A 20,990-nucleotide genomic window follows, 5' to 3' on the forward strand; every position below is an offset into this window, starting at 1 on the left:
CCATATGACAAGATAACATCTTGGAAAAACATGAGTTTATCCGGAGTATTTGGATAAATGCATTTCATGATTAGAAAGATTTTCTACTTTGAGCTCATTCAGTGGGCAGCATAGAGTCGGCGGCGCTGTGAGAGATGCTGAGAGATGCTCGGATCTTCCGGCTCTCTTCCCTGACGCCTGCCGGTGCGGTGAGATGCGCATGTGACGACTCAAGCAAACGCAGGACCCGCTCTCCCATTCTCCCATTCTCTCTCTCTCTCTCTCTCAAACACACACACATACACACATACACACACACACACACACACATACACACACTGGCAACGAGACATAGAGCACCCGACAGGCGACGTTTACAAGCAGATCCGACCTGAATAAACCAGGTCTGTGCAGATTTAACAGCATAGAGGTAAGTATGTATGTATGTTTGCGTGCGTGTGTGTGTGCGCGTGTGTGTGTGTGTGTGATGACGAGAAAGAGGTTGGCTTATTATCTCATGCAAGACCCCGGACAGTTGCATAGGTCCTCCCACTGATGTCTGCCTATTTATACGGTCAGAAACGCAGCCGTGGGTCGTGATAACTGGACGCGACTGGGACACAGAGACACATCACAAAGCGGTAAGAGAGATCTGTTCTTGGCTGAGTGTTGCGGATGCCCGTGAGTGTGTGTGTGTGTGTGACCTAAATTATGCAATGATGGTGACACAGCCTCTATCGCATGTGCTCCCTGTGTCTTATTGGATGCAGGCTGCAGAGACCCCGCTATACTCGGGAGTCAGAAGAGAGTAAGGGGGAGTTTGGAGCATGTGGGTCCGTGAGGATGTGGATGATGGGGTGACAGACTGCTACATCTTTTTTTTTTTTTCTCGCACCATTCTCCTCTAGCGTGTGCAGCAACATCCACGTTTTAAATAGTGCTAAAGTTAAGCTAATTGTGTCACTTACCTCAAGACTTCTTCATGAAAATTAGCCCGAGTTGCATAGACAGATGTTACAGGCCAGACACATATTTCAACCAGAGCTTTAGACTAATTGTGAAAAAAAAAAATCAAGATTCATAATTGAGATTTATTAATACATTAATACAAGTTCCTACAAAACATTGCTGCATAAGGTAGGCCAATGTTCTAGAAAAACATGGTCCATCCTTACTACAAATGGAGGCTTAACACACATAAGAAGTCACATGGGGGGGGGGGGGGGTCCAAATTAAAACAGTGTATGATATAATAGTTTACTGGCTGGCATACCTGATGCAACTACGGTAAGGTAGTATATTTTGAAAAATAACTCTATCCAGAATTACAAGTGATAACTTGAATTGAACGTTTGCATAAAATAATGATTCACACAATAATTGATTCATCATCCAAATTATTTCCAAGGGCTAAATTTAACTGAACTCCATACAAGTTTTGTCAAACATATGGAGAGACTTGTTGGTGGATAAAATTGTCAACATAAAATGTGATCTTAAACAAGAATAAAGCTTGGGAATTAAAATGGGAAAAAAGAAAAAACAAATTAAAAAAAGACAACTTTTTTAACTGTGACCACTGTGGGGTTCGTCAAAGTGACCAGTAGTATGGAAATACCAGTATCAGCTTGCCAACCAGGGACATTCTCTCCTAACAGGGCAGGCAATGTGTGGAATCCCAGTGCTTTCATTGAAAAGGGTAAACAAGCCGACGACCAAAGACAACCAATTGGCCTACAGACACACAGACAGGGTGAGGGTGGGAGGGAGGGAAGAGTGAATGTAAAATGAGGCAGACTGTATTAGCAGCAGAGTGACATGGGAGTTTTTAGGGAAGCGAGCCAGAGTTTGGGATGCAAGACAAAAGTGGTGTTGGCAGTGTCGCGGTTATGAAACGGGGGCAATGGCCGCTGTTTGATGTGGCTGGTGGGTAATGTTTTGGCGGGAGTGTCTGACAGTCCAGAGTGTGGTTCTGCTGGTGTTTATTAGAGGAGGAGGAGCTCTGATGGTCTGGTCTGTCAGTCTGCCAGGGCCACATTCTCACCCTGCTGCTGTTGAAAGGGGCAGTAAAGACATAAACAGGGCCGGTGGGATTAGGGCCCACTCGGAGGAGTGATCTGGGGGGATTTGCTGCCCAGTGGGCACACAAAGGCCCTGCGGCGTAACACACAACACACACTACACATGCTCAACCGCAACGTTTCACAACAGACCCAAGCCTACATAAATCTGATTAGAACTCCCTTTTGTTTGGGAAGCGGCACTGGGGTTAACACAAACGAGCCCAGCCCCAGGCCATGTTTGATAGGACAGGGGGTGTGTGGACATCCGCCGGGTGGCAAAGAAAAAAACATGGAGTACGCTGTGTTGTGGCGGGGTGTTTCCACGTGTGAAGCCCCAGACAGACAGGGAGGGTCATGGCTGTGTGTGGAAGCACAATAACAGGATGAATAAAGGGTTTTTTTTTCTCCCTGTTCAGTGTGTGTTTGGGTCAGCTGATGATGGTGGATGGAGACAGGATCTAAGCTAACACGAGACAACAACAACATTGTCAGACACAAAGAAAGCAAGCCGGTTTGAACCTGCTCAAATAATCTGACCCAGAAACATAAAAGCAGAGGAGCGACAAAGCACAAACAGGCCTCTGCGTAAACTTGAATATCCAATGGACGGCTACAGAAATGTCTAGAACTTTCTTCACATCTCTATCATTCTTTCTTAGTGCCGCCTCTGGCCCAGGCTGCAGCCATGCCTCTTCTGGAAGAGACCACTCTGCCACAAGAGCACCCACCCACTGTCCCTGTGGTCATCATAGGTAAACTTTTCTCCCTTAACCTCCTGACCTCTAATGGTTTCACAAGGTTACCCGCACTTGGCCTTGAAGGTGCCAGCACCTTTGCTAATTTGACTTGATCAAATAAAGCCATGTTCTCTTTTGTGATGCCGTTCAACATTTCACTTACACATTTTTAGGTAATGGACCATCAGGAATTTGTCTATCCTACCTACTAAGTGGATACAAGCCCTACCTAGATACAGCAACTGTCCACCCAAACCCGATACTCTACAGGAAACTACAGGAAACCAAGCATCTACCCATCACTGAACAAGTAAAAACAAATAGAAATTCCTTGTATGTATAAAAAAATGATCACTGTCACTAAGATATGTCATGATAAGGACTTTCTTTTACAGGATCTTGAATATTTGAGCGAAGGTCTTGAGGGGAGATCAGGGAACCCAGTGGCTGTCCTTTTTGACACACTACTTCACCCCAATGCCGACTTTGGCTACGAGTTTCCCCCTGTCCTTCAGTGGAGGAGGGAAAAGCAGCAACATATCCCACATCTGGTGCTTGGGAGGGCAACACCTGGAGGTGCTTGGCATGTAAGCTACATCCCTTGTAGAAATCCATATCTTCTGTCGTTCAAATGTTTTATTTATCCTTCTCTTGACATTGCATTTTTCTCAACACTCCCCTTTCTTCCTTAGGCAATGGAAGGATCCATGCTGACTATCAGTCTTGGCATCTGGATGGAGCTACCTGGGGTAAACTACAGAGACTTGACCAATGGGAAACGCAGGTACTGAGAGATGAAAATGTTGACCCCAAAGACACGGCGCAAGTCTAACTTTTACGACCACTTTCTAATCTTCTCGCTTTCTCTCTACAGGGATGTAACCAGCGACAGAGCCACCCCAGAGGAGATCTCATCCTATTACCGTAACTATGTGAAGCTGAAGGGCCTCCAAAAGAATTTTGTCGACAACACCTATGTAACCTCTGTCCAGAAACTTTGCCGGGGGCATGACGAGGAAGGTCTCGAAAATGGGCACACTGATCAAGAAGATGGAGGGGTAGGTGATGGTGGCAATGAAGGCTTTGAGAGAAATCAAGTTGAATGTCTAAATAAAGAAGTAGGTGGGGCTCTCTGGGAAGTGAGAGGATACCAACAGTTGCAGAACGACGCTCATGTCCCCTTCTCTCTGTTCGCCGAGAATGTAGTTCTGGCCACTGGTGCGAGTGATTCGCCAGTCCGATTAGGTGTTGAGGGGGAGGACCTACCATTTGTATTCCACAGCATCTCAGACCTGGGTTTGGCCCTAAACCGGAGAACACTTGATATGACGTCTGATCCAGTTTTAGTTGTTGGTGCTGGTTTAAGTGCTGCAGATGCAGTTCTATGTGCCTGTAACAGCAACATTAGAGTGTTGCATGTCTTTCGTAAGAACATAGACGACCAAGACCTCATCTTCAAACAGCTGCCTAAAACCCTGTACCCAGAGTATCACAAAGTCTACAACATGATGTGCTCTCAGACCTACGTCAATGTAGCCGCATCCTCTGCTTCTAACAGACCCCAGACAGTGAGTATTGCCTCCTCAGTATGTGCCAAGATGTGCCCAAAGCCCCAACTTGCTGCAGGTAACACCGCTGGTAACTCCAGTGTCAGCCTATTTCCTGACTATACCAGTTTCCCAGAACACTGCGTTGTGTCTTTCCAGTCTGACATGAAGTGCTTGCTTCAGGGGAACAACTCTCTCAAAGCATTCAAGATCTCCATGGTCCTAGTGCTGATTGGGACCAACCCAAACTTGTTTTTCTTGAAGGGGCAAGGCCAGTACCTGGGTCAGGATCCAACAAAACCAATCAGCTGCAAGCAGAACCCTATTGACATCCACCCTTACACTTTTGAGTGCACCAAGGAGCCAGGTCTGTTTGCCATGGGCCCTCTTGTCGGAGACAACTTTGTTCGCTTTTTGAAGGGTGGTGCATTAGGCATTGCCTCCTGTCTGCTGAAGAGACTCAAGAAGAAAGGGAAGCTCATTAGCAATGGAGGGAATACTTTCATTTGAAAACACGATAGAGAGAACAGCTGTGAATGCTGGTCGCATTGCAAAGATTACAAGCACTCTCACCATCAAATGTAAGTGGTGAATGGGAAAACAAAAGCTTTTAATATGTTACATTTATTTATGGAGTTTTTCTCATCGAAGCGTTAGCATTTTACAACTTTCCAAGACCAAAAAGACAATGGATGTACACTAATTAGTTTCTAAAGAAACAAAACACAGCTTTCAAGAGTCTTGTCTGACTTCATGAGAAGTCCCTGAAAGTCCAAGCTACCATGTGCCAATGTTTTTGAGTCAATCTGTAACCTCATAACGGAATGGGACCTTATTTTTTAATCAGGGTTATTTATTTGTTAACTATGTGTCTTTCAATTTCATTAACTTTCATGTCTTTAATGGCTGTTTTAGCCCAAGTCATAGACTGTATAGAACATGGATGTAGTCTCAGCGATATCACTTGTTGGTAACTGAAGGGATGTTTTGAAGCCCATGGACGGCGGGCCTTCCGCCTTCTAGCAAACTGCTACAATGCGTCCACTTGCAGTCACATTAGCCAAGCCCCTAGTTATTTATAACTCATATTCTACTAAATTGTTTTTGTCCCTTGTTGTTTACATGGTCAATTCTTCTGTCAACATGAGCATTTTAACATTATGTGACTTCTGGGGCTTGGGGGCTAGACTCAACTGGACACTTGATGAACTGCAGTGTTTTGCACTTCTGCATTGGCTTCATTTTATAACACCGGAGGTTGCCGCTTGCTTCAGGTCTTGTGTTAGCCTACGATTAAGAGTGAGAACTCCAAAAAAATGTAGAGGCCACGACTGGCATTCTGCATGAAACTTTTAGTTATATGTGTAAGCAGTGGACACTAGTAGAACAACCAGTGCTCTCACTTACAAAGTTACAATCATCTGAACTTTAAGTAGTACCACCTCAAGTGGTGAATGTTTGCAGTAGTGAATGCACACTAGATTTTAGAAAGTGGGACCCAAGTTCATGGCTAAGCAATGTAAATGTTCCTGTATATTCTGAGCCCAACAGTTTTTTAAATGCAGGTGAGTCATTTTAGCTGCTATTGTAGGTAGTTGGAGCAATACTATTAAAAAGTTAGTAAAGCCTATTACATTTATATTTTTTCCGTTGCTTTGGAGTAGTACTACTGAAAGGCTATCTATGCAAATGTTTTCTTAGGCACCCATTTCTTTTTTATTTTGGTTAAACAAAAACATCAGGAGAGACACAACAGGAAGTCACATCGTTTGCTAGCCCTGCATACGACGTTTTGATGATAGCAGAGCGTAGAGGATTAGCCTGCTAATAACAAAAAATGTGACTGAAGATATGCTCCCATTAAGTTTTGTGGAAGGATAAGGCAACGTCAATGGGAGTAGAAAAGACATTCTGTCGACAAGGTGGCTGTTACTACAGACTCGTGGACACCTCTCACAACAGAGTCATTTGTTATCAGCACTTATCATGATATTCAGAACTGGGATTTGATGAAGATTTGCAAGTGATCGATTACACATCCATGAGGCATTGAGAGTTCTCAAATATTAAAATGACATAAAATGCCCACCCTTAACATCTAGCAATTACCAGGTCAGACTTCTCCAACAAGAGTAATTGATTTTTTTTAAATAACCCAACGTCACATATTAAAAATAAATTCTTCTTCCATATTTTCGTACAGCTTCCAAGCGTCAAGGACACAAAAGTGTAGTCAGGTTTGGAGCAGTGACAGTAGCAACCTATTCTTCTTTCCTCTATATTTTCCTTCCTTTCAGTCATTTAAACATTGTGTGCAGGATTGTGATGTGTTATGCATAATTATTATTTTGTGTGCCGCTCACGCACAGCTCATGGTTTGTTTATTGTGATGTGACTCTTTGATCCCGTTGATGGAAGACTTTTCTTCTGCACCCCACAATACAATATGGGAGGCAAGTCAGTATTTTAGGTAATGCATCTCTGTAGTCACATCATTTTTTTTCCACTAACATCGTAGTTTAACATACTGCTGTATACATTTTGGTAATGATATAACAGAAAACTAGTTAAAATGTTGTTTATTATGTTGAATACTGAATTTCAGTTGAATTATTCCTTAGTACCTTTTGTTTGTTTTTGATATACATTTTGAATTTATGCATGCAGGCATGAGCCATTGCCTAGCGGTAGCTGCTGTGAGCAGAAGACAGACAAGTGCTTTGAGGACAAACAAGAAACAGGACACTGCAGTGGAGACAGGGTGAGAAAAAAAAAAGTGAAGATTTCATTTTGAGTTTACTTTAAGGAAAATCGAAAACATGATCCTGTTGTACTTAGGTCAGACACAAGTGTCAACTGCTCTCAAAATCCAAGACCAATCTTCAGACTTGGATAGATTTATAGTGTGTCCATCCATAAACTTCTGTATAAGAATAGATACGCCTTTTTAATTTGAGTACTGATTTGTAAGAATTTCTTAAGCAACTTGCAAGTAGAAGTAGAAAATTTGCTTTTACCACAAAGTAATGGGCAAAATATTCTGATGCAAAATGCAGAAAAAAAATGTGACCAATGGTTCCTTTATGAAAAAAAAAACCCATTCACTTATCACTGCACAATTTATGCTGAATGCTGACTCGCAACTCATAGATGGCACTTGCCTTGATGGTAGATATTCTGGTATGACAACTACTAATCTGAGCTATTTCAGATCGGTAAAAGTGCCTGTAGGGTTGGCTGATGGGTATTGTTTAAGAAAAGGGGGCAACATGAATCCTTTTTAAAAGTTTGTAGTTCAGCCAACAGCAGGAAACCCATTTGGTCTTAACTTCAAAACAAAGGACTCTGCTTTCAGCATGTGGAGTTTTAATACTCTCTTGTACAATGGAAGAGTTTTTAAAGTTTTGTATGACAATTTTTTTTATCATTGACAAATAAAAATACGTAGAAAAAAAGCCCTCTGAACGTGAGACTGTTTTATTACATTTCCTGGTGTCAGTGGCTTCATTAGTGAAGAGTATGCACAAAACAACAGAATAAGAGAACAGGAAGAGAGCAACATTCACAAACAACTCCAATCCTTTTATATTACAATCATGTAACAACATGAACTATGCTAACTACATCCATTAGCATTATAGCTGAAATGCAGATGATTAATAAAGTGTCGTAGGGTTTGACATACTTCCTTGCCTTTTTTAAAATGAATGCATTCTGCAGGATGTCAACATGGAGGCGACTCATCTTCTCCTGGTCAATTTGGTCGGGTTGTACCTAAAGACACATATGCACACACAGAAACACAACATTTGATCTCATAGGTCTGTCCATGTCGAGATGGGCTTTTAACATTCCTCATGGATCATTCCTCAATGTCCTTAGATGCATTTTGAACAAACCATAAAAAGAGTCCAAATGAAGGGCTGTTAAACATGGAAAGTGTTTGAACAGCTTAAAGCAAACAGGCTTCCTATAAAGCACGTCTGGAAACTTTGTTCAGACCTACCAAAAAAATACCGGATTGTTTTCTTAGTAGCAGAGTCTGTTCTCTGGCTACGCATGACTGACTGAGCATGACTCAGTGATCAAACAAATAAGCTTTCTCACACACACACACACACACACACACACACACACACACACACACACACACACACACACACACACACACACACACACACACACACACACACACACACACACACACACACACACACACACACACACACACACACACACACACACACACACACACACACACACACACACACACACACACACACACACACACACACACACACACACACACACACACACACACACACACACACACACACACACACACACACACACACACACACACACACAAAATCAATATGAGACCATCTTCTTTCTGCTTAGTCAAAGAAAAAATGGCAAGGGCCGCAACAGGAGCTTACATCACCTCTGTTTCCTAGGTAACCACTATGACAAAAATATTTACTCTGCTCTGATTGGTCAGACTACAGATAAAGAGGCCCAATACACATGATTCCAGTTAACTATGTTGTTTTTACCAGACGATTATGATAAGACCTTTACAGACAGACTTCACCAGAATGATTACAAAGTGAGGAACTAGGCGAGGTGAGCGTGCAGGACACAGTGAAGATTACGATTTGTTTTTCCAAATTTGTGGGTCCAAGAAGAACAAGCCACTTTAACCTGAATATTATAAAGAAGAAGCAAATGGAGGAGCTGAGGACAAAGTCAGAAAAGCCTGTCGACACAGACAGCAAAAACAGAGAAGCTAAAGGTTCAATTTCTTCCCCGTCCAGCAGAGTCATAAACGGTTTTCTGGAAGGAAGTAGTGCTGCTGTTCACTTTTCTATGTTTATTTGAATGCAACAATAACTCCAGGACACATTTCTTGTATGTGTAAACTTACTTGGAATAAACCGTTTGAATTCAGACAAAACTGTTTCATATGTTAACGTCTAACCCATTGATAAGTAGTTAAAATAGTTTGGGAATTCACAGCTCAACACGTGAACCTTGATTAGATGTGACTGTGAGTCTTCCTTTACAAACCTCCCAAGAATTAAGAGGAAGCCTGCTAAGGGGGTAATTAGCTCATTATGCATCATTGAGAACATGACGGCGATCCTGTTTCTCACCTGAAGAGGTCATCTCCAACACTCTCGTCCTGCTTGCTCTGACGCTCCTCCTGAAACAAACACAGGTTCAGATTATGTTATAATGACTCACACAGTTGGCGGACAGATGACAGAAACAATGGGACAGCAGTACCTCCGCTGCATCTTTCAGCCATTCATCCAGATCAGAGTTCTTGCCCCTGTTATGAACCAGCAGATCGGAGCCTCCGATGATGTGGGTTAGCGCCTGGCCCTGTGCACCTGGCACGTTCATCTGTCACAATATCACACAACCAAATCCAGGTTAAAAAAACACAACACAGTTTTTGTTCTACATAAAGCTGCTTCTTTAAGTCCCATCATTATAGACACAGTTTTAATCAGGACATACAGCTCTCAGCTCTCAAGCTTCAGTCACTATAAATGGAAATGTATGAAGGAAGATATCACTCATTCGTCTGCCTGGAGGGAAAAGAGAGTCACTTTAAAAAGAAAAAAATGCCCTCAGAATTTAAATGACCACAATTTTTTGGGTAAAATGGCTGATGTTACATTTTTTGTTCATCAATAACTTTAGTGCCTGAAATTGATTTGTTCCCTGCATTTGAGAGGGTGTGGACATTTTTTTTCCCCCCTTTTCGAATAAATGAATGTTATTCAAGTTAAGTCACAGGTGAGCTGTATAATAATCATTAATAAGTAATTACATCGAATCTGTTGGCAAAACAACAAATCTTCAACTGCATACAACACTACAGCACCTGTAAAGAGCTTTATAAAAACTCCTCATTTAAATTTCAAATGAGGCTCTGAGTGAGTGTGTGTGTGTGTGTGTGTGTGTGTGCGCGCACTCTAACCTTGCGGAAACGTTTGAAGTTCTTTGTGAAGCCATTGTCCGTCATCCTCTGTGGTTTGTTTTTGGGAGTAACGGTGACAGTGAGGGATCGGAACTCCACCAACACCAGCTTTTGAGGAAGGTCTTCATCAACCTTTGACTCCTCCTGTGAAGCAGCACAAAGACGTTTTATCTCGTGGGCTTTGATATTCATTCTAGCAAACATAAAACATTTGATAGATTATCAAAGAAAACATTATTTAAGTTATTTAAACAACAGCAGCAGGATGTTCAGGCAGTTGGGCAGATTCTCTTCTATGAGTGTCACTACTCACGGACCTTCTGAGGATTTCCATTATTATAGTGCTGCCCTGCAGTGGGTATCAGGCTGTGCTGTCTCTAATGCACTTTAGTACTTCTAGTACTGCTACATACGAGATATCTGAAGACGTAAACTCTGAAATGTGTGTTGATGCACAGCCGTTTGAGCCTCAGTGGAGACTAAGCATCAAAACTTGCGATGGACCATTTGGTTTATATTCTGTCCTGAATCTTTTAGAGTCACAATAAAAAAAATGTGAAAGGACGATTCTGACAAATAAGACAAAAAGCATCCAGGTACAGAAAGAAAATGGCGATCATTCAAAGGGAGGAGAGAGTTACATAAACATTAAGATGTTTTTTTACAGGACTCACTTGGACCTCCTGTTTTATCGTTACAGGCTTTAAAGGCATCGGTTTCTCTTCTTTGGGCTGGCAGATGTCTCCCTTGAGTTGTTTCAAATCCTACAGCGATACAGAGGATGACAAATGGTCGTGGTATGAGTGAAATATATGTTTTTATAAAAAGGTGACGTGGAGAAAGAAGTGTGTATATGCTGAGAAAGTTGATGTGGAAAATCATTTAGACTAATAACTGGATGAAGACAGAAATATCGATTTAAAGGCAAATAACTTCTATTCTATTTCTTTACTTGGCACTGATAAGATTTCCTGTACTCAGGACTGACCTGCTCTGTCTTGATGGAGGTTCTATTTCCAGATGGTTTGTTGTGTTGCATTTTGGAACCTGACTCCTCTTGCAGGCTTGTCTGAGGCCTTTCAATTCTTTCATGCTCTTCTACATTGATCCGTTGCCTCTTGCTTATTGACGAAGTCGTCCCAGTATTCACAAAGTGTTTCTGTTCCGTTGAGCTGGTTGTTACACTCCGGGCCTGCTCGACTCGTTTACCTGATGGAGGTTCATCAAAGAAGTCCATATCCTCGGACATAATAGACTCCAGTTCATCCATTTGTATCTCTGCTTCCATCTCCTTCCTCTTCCCACTCCGTGGTCCATCCTGGATGGAGTGGGAGACCCTGTGTGACTCAGCCTTTGGCGGTACTACAAAAAGAGCTGCTGCTGACTCCTGGGATGTTACTGCAGGGACTCTCTCTGAACGCGAGCTGCTTTCTACGGAGGAGTGTTGTTTCTGTATGCGGCTGGATGATTCCAGTACTGGTCGTTTGGGCTCTGACATAACAGCAGAGAGATCGTCCTCCAAAGGTCTTGAGGACAGGATGACACAAAGAGACAGGTCAGAAAATACCTTCACCTTACTCACACTCACACAGTAACAACACTTCAGGTGCAAGACCGCAAAAAGACTACAAAAGACAACAGAAAGGTCAGCACACTCAATGTCCTTTAAAGTATGTATTATCTGGGTAGAGGAGCAGATAATACATACTTTCCAGAACACTGAGTGTGCTGACCTTTCTGTTTCCTTTGAAGTATAAGACCTCCAGCCTGTAAAACACAACGTTTTGCTACTAAATTTGAGAATCAGATTCATTTACTGTAACCATCGTGAGTCTTTCAATGTCACATCAGTGCAAAGGGATTTGTATCCTATTGTGCAAATATAAATACTGATACTTGACATATAAACACATTTTGGATACTCTCTAATTGGAACGATACCTAATGGGTGCTGTTGCCTCATTGTTTTCCCTTCATTCCACTATGACATGAGGAGACTTTTACTGAGACTAAACCAGACAAACCCACTACACTGTCGTAGTCATGGTCCCTGAGATCGTTAAGCTAAATGTGTGTTGGTGTCATGGAGTAAACCAGTTTTATTACTGAATCGTGATATGTTCCTCTAATCCACCTAGTAAGCAGAAGTTTACCTTTTCTTGTTGACAGGTTGAAAGAAAGTGGTCAGGGTTGACTGTTTCTGTGGGGAAGCTTGTGCAGAGACTCTTTGTTTCTGAGGAGATTGCATCTGTACAAATGTTTTTTGGGGCTTTAGAAAAGATGGCTGGGGCAAAAGGCCACCACTGCTTTCACCTGAAACTGGAAAAAAAAAAAACCAATTACTTATGATCTGATACAGCATTACAGGCAGTCAGCACATGCTTCTATGGTGAATAAATCCAAGGGATGAGAGTTACAAAGGAAATGGAAATGCTATCTTAACCGTACTTTTCAATCTAATAGGCAAAGAGGTGGAGCTGAGAAGAGCCTTGAGCCTTCTGGCAAACAGCTACGATGCTCCTACCTGTCAGTCAACTCAGCCATGCCCCTAATTATATAAATTTATGAATCACTCTTAGGCTTAATAATTAACGATTTCTTTGCTTTTTGCAGCCAGCCTCAAGTGGACACTCTGGGAACTGCAGTTTTTTGCACTACTGCATTGGCTTCATTTTTCAAGACTTGGCTAGAAGGCATGTTTACACAAAGTTTAAATATTAATTTAACAAATAGACATTGTGTGCCTAGCCGCAGTAGTACACACGGCTATAAAACATGTCTGAAGCAAAATCAAATCAAATGTAGACGGACCATTTGTACTTTAAGAGGCATCAATCTAGATCAGTTGTGGCATTTTTTTTAAAGGTTTATTTTGGGGCTTTTTCTGCCTTTATTTAGAGATAGTACAGGGGAGAGAGTCAGAAATGGTGGAGAGAGAGAGAGGGGGCTAACATGCTGGAAAGGCGCCACGTGTCAGGACTGGGCCGCCCGCTTGGAGGACTACAGCCTCTGTACGTGGGGGGTGCGCTCTAACCACAATGCTACCGGCGCCCCCTGAATGATGCTATTTTGTTACTTTGTACAAATAAAACTAAATAAACACTTTGGAAGTCGTTTTTTAAATTATTAAAGCCAAAAAATACGTTTGAACAATGGAGAACTAACTCTAGTAACTTTGTCTGTTTACTCAATCGTGAAGAAATTACATTTTGAAAAAAAAAAAGGGTGTGTAGTTCCGCTCAGGCTCCATGTTGTGTTTCACAGAATAATCTGATCAGGATTATGCTGAGACAGCAAATTTAACACAAAGCAGAGATCTGGTATTTGTATTTATAAATCTTAACTACCTGTCGGTTTGGACTCAGGCCTCTTCCTCTCCGAGTCAGTTTTCTCAAAAGTGTTGAATGATGAGCTCATCGTGTCGTCCACGACACACTGACTGGTCTTCTTCTGCGCTTCAGGTTTGGATCCACCAAACTGACTGCTCTGCTTCTTCTCAGGAGTCTCCCCCACTGCTGTCACCTCTGTCACTACACACCGCTGCGTCCTGGTTGATAAAAAATATATAACACACATCAGTCTGAGTCTTTCTGCAACAAACTGCAGAGTACAAAGTTCAGAGAACTGAAACACATAACAGGAATCTGCCTGAGTATGTGCTGGTACCTTTGGGATGTCTCTGTGTTCGCTGCGTATGCTGTGATGTTCTGAGATGCAGCAGGTAACACTGTCTCATCCACCGCTGTGCTCTGAGACAGCGAAGCACTTGGAATTCTGGTTGGAACTTTTGGTGCTGTCAAAACAAAAACAAAAATCAAAGATAAAATGTCAACTGAAGAAACCTTTGTGTGAACTTAGAAAAATTTGAAAAAATAAGAAAGCACTGTGTTTTTTTTCTGTCTGGTCACCAACCTGAGTCCGGTATTAGACTGCATGGATTGCAGTATTTGTCACAGGAAGCATAGATGGCAGCCAAACCAATTTCAGACTCTGTGATGACTCGGAGGCCTTTTCTGTGTCATTGGAAAATGAAATGATGAATGAGAGTTGGTTTAAAGTTTACACAATCATCACCGTGATGGGGTTAATCACCAAAACAAAACTTTGAGTGCTGTTTTACAGAAAATCTGTCCCAAACCTTTGAACAATATTCTTCACAGAGTTTGCCCACTCATTAGCGGAGGAGGGCAGCAGAGTTTGGGAGCTGCCTGTTGAAGTATCCACTACACAGCTCTGCTGAGACTCCAGCAGGTCTTTGGGCAGACGGTTCTCCTCCAGCAGTCGACTTCTGCCACCTCCAAAACTCACTGCTGCACTCAGGCGCTTCATCTGCGAACGACATGGACACAATTAAACACACAGTATGGCTGTACAGCAGTTCAGAGATACTCTCTGAGTGACTGTGTGTCTCATGATAACAAGATTTGTAGTCGTACCCCAAGTACTGGGTGGACAAAAATCTAGATATAAATGTTTTGATCAGCAGTTTTCATACTTGTCGTCAGAGCAGAACAAAAAACTGCTGGCGTAAACTTTCACAGATAGAGAAAGAATATCATTGGATCTTGTATTTTATTTACTTTTTCTATGTATGAAGATGTTTTAAAAAGTTAATTGGCAGCGTAGATTTGTTTTTTATAGGATAAAAAACAAACAAAAAAAATTATATAAAACTATATACAGTATGTAGCTACCTTCTGCTTAGACCAAACTGAAGCTGAATGGCTACAAAGGATAAATGAACATGGGTTATGGTTGCACTCCAGCCCTCTCTTGCTGAATTAAGTATTATAACATCATCAACTAAAAATCAGCATGATAATTGTATAGGAGCTATTTGTTTTTTTGCATATGGTTTTCTTTGTAAACACCAGGGGGCAGTGGTCACCTTGCCAAGCACTCAGGCGGACGGGAACCATTTAAATGTGGAAGGTGTGTCACTGTGAGGTGATGCACCAGGAAGGGAAACAGGTTAATGAGACGTGGCACAAAATGTTTGTTCGTTTTGTATCATCATGAATTAAATTAAAGAAAAGTGATTAAAGAATGGACACTTCTTATTCCCTGCATAAGGACCAACTGGAACGGTGCATCAGTGGCCGTTTGTTAACTGTAATCATTTTCGTAACATCTTTGTTTTCTGACAAATAGCCGAGATATAATGTTTAAGTTTGCACCGAATTTTTAACCACCTCATTGTTTTAATAAACTGAGAAAAAGATGTCACGTAAGCCACTCTCACATACACACTCCTGAACATTTCCAGATAATTTTTCAGGAGTAGTGCCACTAAAATCCTCCTGATGTGGTTGTTCACATCACAGCGGGTGACTATCCCGGAGTTTTGTGCAACTGTGAAAACAGAAGATTTTATTTGCATACTTATTTACCACCTGATTTTCACCAAAGACAAAATAAAAAGAAGAAGAAAGATTATGCTGGCTCAGCATATATTTAACATTTTTTAGAGGTATGGTTATGGTTATGGGAATTTAAAAAACTAATTTCCCATAACCAGTCTTATAATACATAGAATCATGTATGTACAGATGGGGGGGGGTAAGAGAACGAGGGATAAACAAACAAACAAAGGGAGACCTTTTTTTTTTTAACTTGTTCCTAAACTTTAAGCACTGGAGAAAAAATGATTTAGATCTAGCAGATCAGATTTCTTTCTCACTTTCCTTTCAAGGCTTCCATACTCAAGTCTTTAAATTATCCATAGAAATCACCAGAAAAGTATTTATTCATACAGAATACAGATATTCTAGAATGGTGTTGCTAAGGTACACCTACTGTACATCTTCAAGCTTAGAAAATACAGACACACTCTCTCATAATGTCATGAAAGTCTCACTTAACATTTCAGCTGGCTATGTAAAGCAGGGATGCAAAGACGAGGTGATGACTAGAGTGCTTCGCTATCCTGAAGATGAAAAACTACATTTTTACCCCCTAAAGTTGTTCATGTGAATGTGAACATACGAGTAGAAATCAACAAAGAAAAAACATTACACACAACAAACTGTTTTTCATACTATTTTGTCAATAAGGAAACTAAGGAAAAATGCTGCCCCTAATTTTGTTTCATAACCTGCACACGTCCTCTGTCAAGCCTCACCTGCAGCTTTAGATTCTCATTCATGCATGACTCATATCGATATTAAGATGCTGACAGTTTATAAATTCAGCAGAAACAGCAAAACAGATCATTTTGAAATGATGAGGGTCTCATTAAAGCCTATTTTTTTTTTAATGAAGTGAACAATCAACCAGAAAATATCTCATCAACAATGAAAATCATTTAAAGCTGCATCTCTTCTCTGGAGCCCTGAGTCCCCAAGTACCCGGATCTCTAGTCTACCGACAGCCTGGCAACTGATGTTCAGCTCATAAACATGACTCATAGGATCATGTGTATCACCTGTAAACATCACGACTGGAAAAAAAGTTCTATTTTTAATAAAGGTGTGTTATTGACTGATAGCAGAGGATTACTGCTGATAACATGAGATCCTGCTTTTCTTGTTTTAGTTTTCAGAGTATAAAAACAATACGAGGTAAAAGAAAAACACAAGTTAACATACCTGTTTAGCACTGAGGAAGACGAAAGTCTTTCCAGCAAAAAGCTGTTTGCGAAGTTGAATCGCTCCAAGGTTGACATCCTCTTTACTGAGGCTAGGCTCATCGATCTCAGGGATGAAACTCAAACAGAAAAAAACAGCACAGATAAGATTGTGTTTGGTACAGTGTGAGGTCCGTCTACTTAACGATGGATTGTGTTGTACCTCTCAGCTTTAGGAGGAGGTTTTTTTTGCTGAGCGGCTTTGCTGAGTTCTGAGAAGAACTCTGGCTTCACGATGGGACGGCAGCACAGCAGAGCAGAAATAGTCTATGAGAAAGGGAAACAAGAAGACATTTTTAATCAATGCAACGACAAACACATCACATGTGCTAGTCAGGAGGATTCACAGACGAGTCCTGACCTTGATGGTGACTTTAGCAGTGGGCATGACCAGGTGGGTGCAGTCCTCAGTCCAGGTGTTGACCAGATTTCCACCCAAAGCCGACAGAGCCTGAGAGAGTGATGCTTTGCCATCATTGTCCAAACATGATGAACACACCACCGGCTTCAAATGGACCACACTGAGGAGAATCAGTGAGATTTGTATTAATTGTGAGTGACATTAGACCTTTTCTAAGTTTGGGTCAAATAAAACTAAGATGGAATGCAACTTGAAGTAAAAAAAGAAAGTTTAGTTAAATACCTGAATTTACTGTGGAAAACCCCAAACGTGACCTCGTCCCTTGACTTCAGGTTCACTGGTGTGTTTTCTGTCAGACGCTGGCTGTTGACAAAGGTACCATACTTGGAGGTGTCTTTCAGAGTCAGTGTCTAGGAATGAAGTAAGAGCAACTCATTAAATCGTCCACAAACAAACCATTCCACATGCTCTATATGTTTCTAATTAATTAGGCATATCTTAAATGATAAACCCAACCTTTGAATGAAGCCTAAGATTGTTTTCCTTGATGGAGGAGGGGAAAAAGTACGAGCCAGTTGGAAAGGATCGTGATTGTGTAGTTCCAGTTGTGTTGGACTGGTGCAATAGTGTCACCTTCTGAGCAGAAGTGCCAACACACAGGTAAACATTGTCCAGGAGGGAGTAAAAGATGACCAGGGGAGGGGGACACGTCAATGTAAGATGTTGACTCATAAGAAAATATTCACACTAATAGGAGACGATCTACTATATAAACTGCATGCACGGCAAATATTAATCACTTTAGCCTGAGTTGCATCATATATCAAACTGTATTGTGCGCTCATGTTTTTTTGTATGGGTGGGATATGTATGTATATATGTGTTGTGTTGTGTGTTTGTATGTATGCTGGCTGCTGGAACACCTAAATTTCCCTGCTGGGATGAATAAAGTATATCTTATCTTATGGTGCAATCCAGTTCAAAACCAACAAGTGATAATATTATATGATGACAACGCTTAGAAATACTGTTTGTGATGGTGAGTAAAGGATGATAAGGGATAGTATGCTTATTAAGTGAAAGATGAAGTGTAGTTTTGTCAGTGCTGGAGGATCAGTTAGGGTTTCTATTAAAAATAGTGTTTTATGGCACATACATTTCTTGATGCAAGACACAATAATACTCATCTATGTTCAACATTTCTATGTGTTACCTCTGCGTACATCCTTCTGCTTTAATGTGTGAATGAGCTGATGAGCTCGTCTGAAGAATACATCAATAAAATGATGTATGAAGTAAAGTAACCAACAAGATAATAATAATGATAATGATAATAATAATGATGATAATGATAATAATGATAATAATGATAATAATAATAATAATAATAATAATGATAATAATAATGATAATAATAATAATAATAATGATAATAATAATAATGATAATAATAATGATAATAATAATAATGATAATGATAATAATAATAATAATGATAATAATAATAATAATAATGATAATAATGATAATGATAATAATAATAATAATGATAATAATAATAATGATAATAATGATAATAATAATAATAATGATGATAATGATAATAATAATAATGATAATAATAATAATAATAATGATGATAATGATAATAATAATAATGATAATAATAATAATAATAATGATGATAATGATAATAATAATGCATTTCTTTGTACAATTTCTTTGAGTACTAGTTTGTTGTTTTCCTGCCACATTAAGTTATGCTGACCTCATCCTCTGTAATAGTTTGAGTTGAATCTTTGTTGGAGGGTAGTCTCGAGAGATCAACAAACAAATTTACTCGAATGAGTTTAAATGTTGTTGTGAATAATATCAAAGCTTTTGTCATTTTGATTTCTGATTAAGTCTGATTCATATCTTTGTACTGTGAGCTTTAGGTGCAAAATGAAATCAGTGAGATTCTGTTTCCATCTCAATACAAAAACAAGTGAAAGACATGCATATATTGATTTCAGTCTCTTATATCTGTGGAATAAAATGACATACTTTCTATTGAATTTAGGATTGCATTTAATCATGAATGTGCAAAAGCCCTAAAATGAAAGTTATGTTACATAAAAGCTTAGTAAACTGTTAATCTAGAGCACTGCACATTATGTTGAACAATTTCAGTTCTTTTAAATAATAAATAGTTTAATGAATGAACATTTGTTTTTAATGATTATGTCTTCATGTCTTCGTCTCACCTGGTCAGTAGCAGTGAGGTGAGCGTGAGCCCTGCTGATGGACTGGTCGCTGGTTAGGATGATGTCACAGTTCTTGCGTCCCACCACATACTCCTTACTGGACACAAGATAGTAGGTCTCACCTGTTGAGAGACAGGAGGGACAGGAGGGACATTATGAACCTTCTATTGTAAAATCATCATCATTCATGACAAGATGAAAAAATATTTAAACATTTAGTTATTTTCTTAATGTTTGCCAAATGCCAATCATCTATATATGTGTGTGTGTGTGTGTGTGTGTGTGTGTGTGTGTGTGTGTGTGTGTGTGTGTACACGTCTAGTGTCTCCTGCATCAATGTGATTTGTATGAAACTGAATATGTATTAGAAATGTGAAGACGACATTAATGAGTAACATTTCACATTAAATGACACTTCAGATTTCCATTTTCAAAAAGTTAATCCCTCCACTCTTCAACATTACATCTTAAGGGACACTTCGATAGTAAAGACGTTGACTACATACATAACCAAAACCAAAACCAAAACCAAAACCATAGTGATCGTCATGCACGTTACATTTCTGCACTTTATAACTTGACCAATGCGTTAACATTGACCTGCTAGCTGAGTTTTTAGCTGGCGTTAAATGTCATCCAACACACAAAAAGTTACCTTCAGACTGCAGGGGTGTCAGTATCCACATTTTAATGTATGTTGATGCTATTTCAAAGGCGGCATTTTAGAGAAACTATCGCTATTTGCAGCGAGTAACAACAAGGCGTGGGCACTCACAGCAGCGCGCCAGCGTGTGACGTAAAAACCCTGCGCCGCTGCTTTCCCTTTCAAAATAAAGTGATTCAACTCATCCCTCAAATTTAAGTGTGTAGTTAAACTATCTGTTATTATAACTTTGATTTTTTTATGCAATGTTGTACATTTTAAAATGTAAAATTAACAGTAATACAGTTGATTAATTATTAGCCGACAATTGAGAAGAACGATCTTTATTAAAATAAATAAAAACTTGCTTTTGATAAAAGTTAGGACTAACAAACAAGTTTTGTTAATATCTCAACTACTTTTACTCAATGCCTTCTATGGGGTTTTTCCGAAGTACTTCAACACTTCTTGAGAATTTCCAGTTTTTGCTACCTCAATCCTCAACTCCACAACAAGATAAAGATATTAAGATAAAGATATTAAGATATTAAGATAAAGATATTAAGATAAAGATAAAGATATTGTGCCCTACTTTTTCCACCCCTGCATTGAACTGATAAGAATAACTACTTTGCAGATTATTTATCAAATATCAACAATTAATTCAATTATGTTCTGCGTTTGTATATTTTGATGCATCTACTTTAATGTGTTTAGTTTAGAAACATGTTTTATCCTTTAACTTTAGTTTCTTTAGCTGTGGAACAGAAAATAATAACATCACCATATTGTTGTTT

General features: G+C 40.0%; 2 protein-coding genes across 4 annotated transcripts; one reads left to right on the forward strand and one right to left on the reverse strand.

The window, feature by feature from the left end:
• The first annotated feature begins 271 nt into the window (after positions 1-271).
• Positions 272-7,644, forward strand: osgin2 (oxidative stress induced growth inhibitor family member 2). Of its 3 annotated transcripts, XM_061050624.1 has the most exons (7): positions 281-409; positions 559-620; positions 2,702-2,794; positions 2,953-3,089; positions 3,175-3,366; positions 3,472-3,563; positions 3,654-7,644. In XM_061050624.1, exons 3-7 carry the CDS (start codon positions 2,728-2,730, stop codon positions 4,834-4,836), a joined length of 1,671 nt encoding a protein of 556 aa, XP_060906607.1. In that variant the 5' UTR covers positions 281-409; positions 559-620; positions 2,702-2,727; the 3' UTR covers positions 4,837-7,644. The 3 variants fall into 3 exon arrangements, with proteins under 3 accessions (XP_060906608.1, XP_060906607.1, XP_060906609.1); XM_061050625.1 differs by lacking the exon at positions 559-620 and having other exon boundaries at positions 272-409; XM_061050626.1 differs by lacking the exon at positions 281-409 and having other exon boundaries at positions 492-620.
• A 143-nt stretch (positions 7,645-7,787) lies between these two features.
• On the reverse strand, positions 7,788-20,334 carry nbn (nibrin). The gene is made up of 17 exons (XM_061049425.1): positions 20,206-20,334; positions 19,551-19,672; positions 17,587-17,714; positions 17,305-17,464; positions 17,107-17,210; positions 16,906-17,023; positions 14,457-14,647; positions 14,231-14,331; positions 13,985-14,111; positions 13,666-13,865; positions 12,472-12,637; positions 11,271-11,844; positions 10,993-11,082; positions 10,319-10,459; positions 9,616-9,735; positions 9,483-9,532; positions 7,788-8,100 (listed from the first exon to the last, which is right to left on the reverse strand). The coding sequence occupies exons 1-17, from the start codon at positions 20,234-20,236 to the stop codon at positions 8,067-8,069; spliced, it is 2,457 nt and encodes an 818-aa protein (XP_060905408.1). The 5' UTR covers positions 20,237-20,334; the 3' UTR covers positions 7,788-8,066.
• Between the last annotated feature and the right edge of the window lie 656 nt (positions 20,335-20,990).

The sequence above is a fragment of the Labrus mixtus genome, chromosome 11 (assembly GCF_963584025.1).
Source record: "Labrus mixtus chromosome 11, fLabMix1.1, whole genome shotgun sequence".
NCBI lineage: Eukaryota > Metazoa > Chordata > Actinopteri > Labriformes > Labridae > Labrus > Labrus mixtus.

Bases quoted from the DNA above. Each gene is read 5' to 3' on its own strand.
- osgin2 (XM_061050625.1), top strand. From the start codon at position 2,728: ATGCCTCTTCTGGAAGAGACCACTCTGCCACAAGAGCACCCACCCACT. The intron at 3,367-3,471 runs GTAAGCTACATC...TTTCTTCCTTAG, and splicing joins CACCTGGAGGTGCTTGGCAT to GCAATGGAAGGATCCATGCT. The intron at 3,564-3,653 runs GTACTGAGAGAT...TTCTCTCTACAG, and splicing joins TTGACCAATGGGAAACGCAG to GGATGTAACCAGCGACAGAG.
- nbn (XM_061049425.1), bottom strand. From the start codon at position 20,236: ATGTGGATACTGACACCCCTGCAGTCTGAAG. The intron at 17,465-17,586 runs GTATTTAACTAA...GATTCTCCTCAG, and splicing joins GTTTTCCACAGTAAATTCAG to TGTGGTCCATTTGAAGCCGG. The intron at 11,845-12,471 runs GTAAACTTCTGC...CCTGTCCTCAAG, and splicing joins CAACCTGTCAACAAGAAAAG to ACCTTTGGAGGACGATCTCT.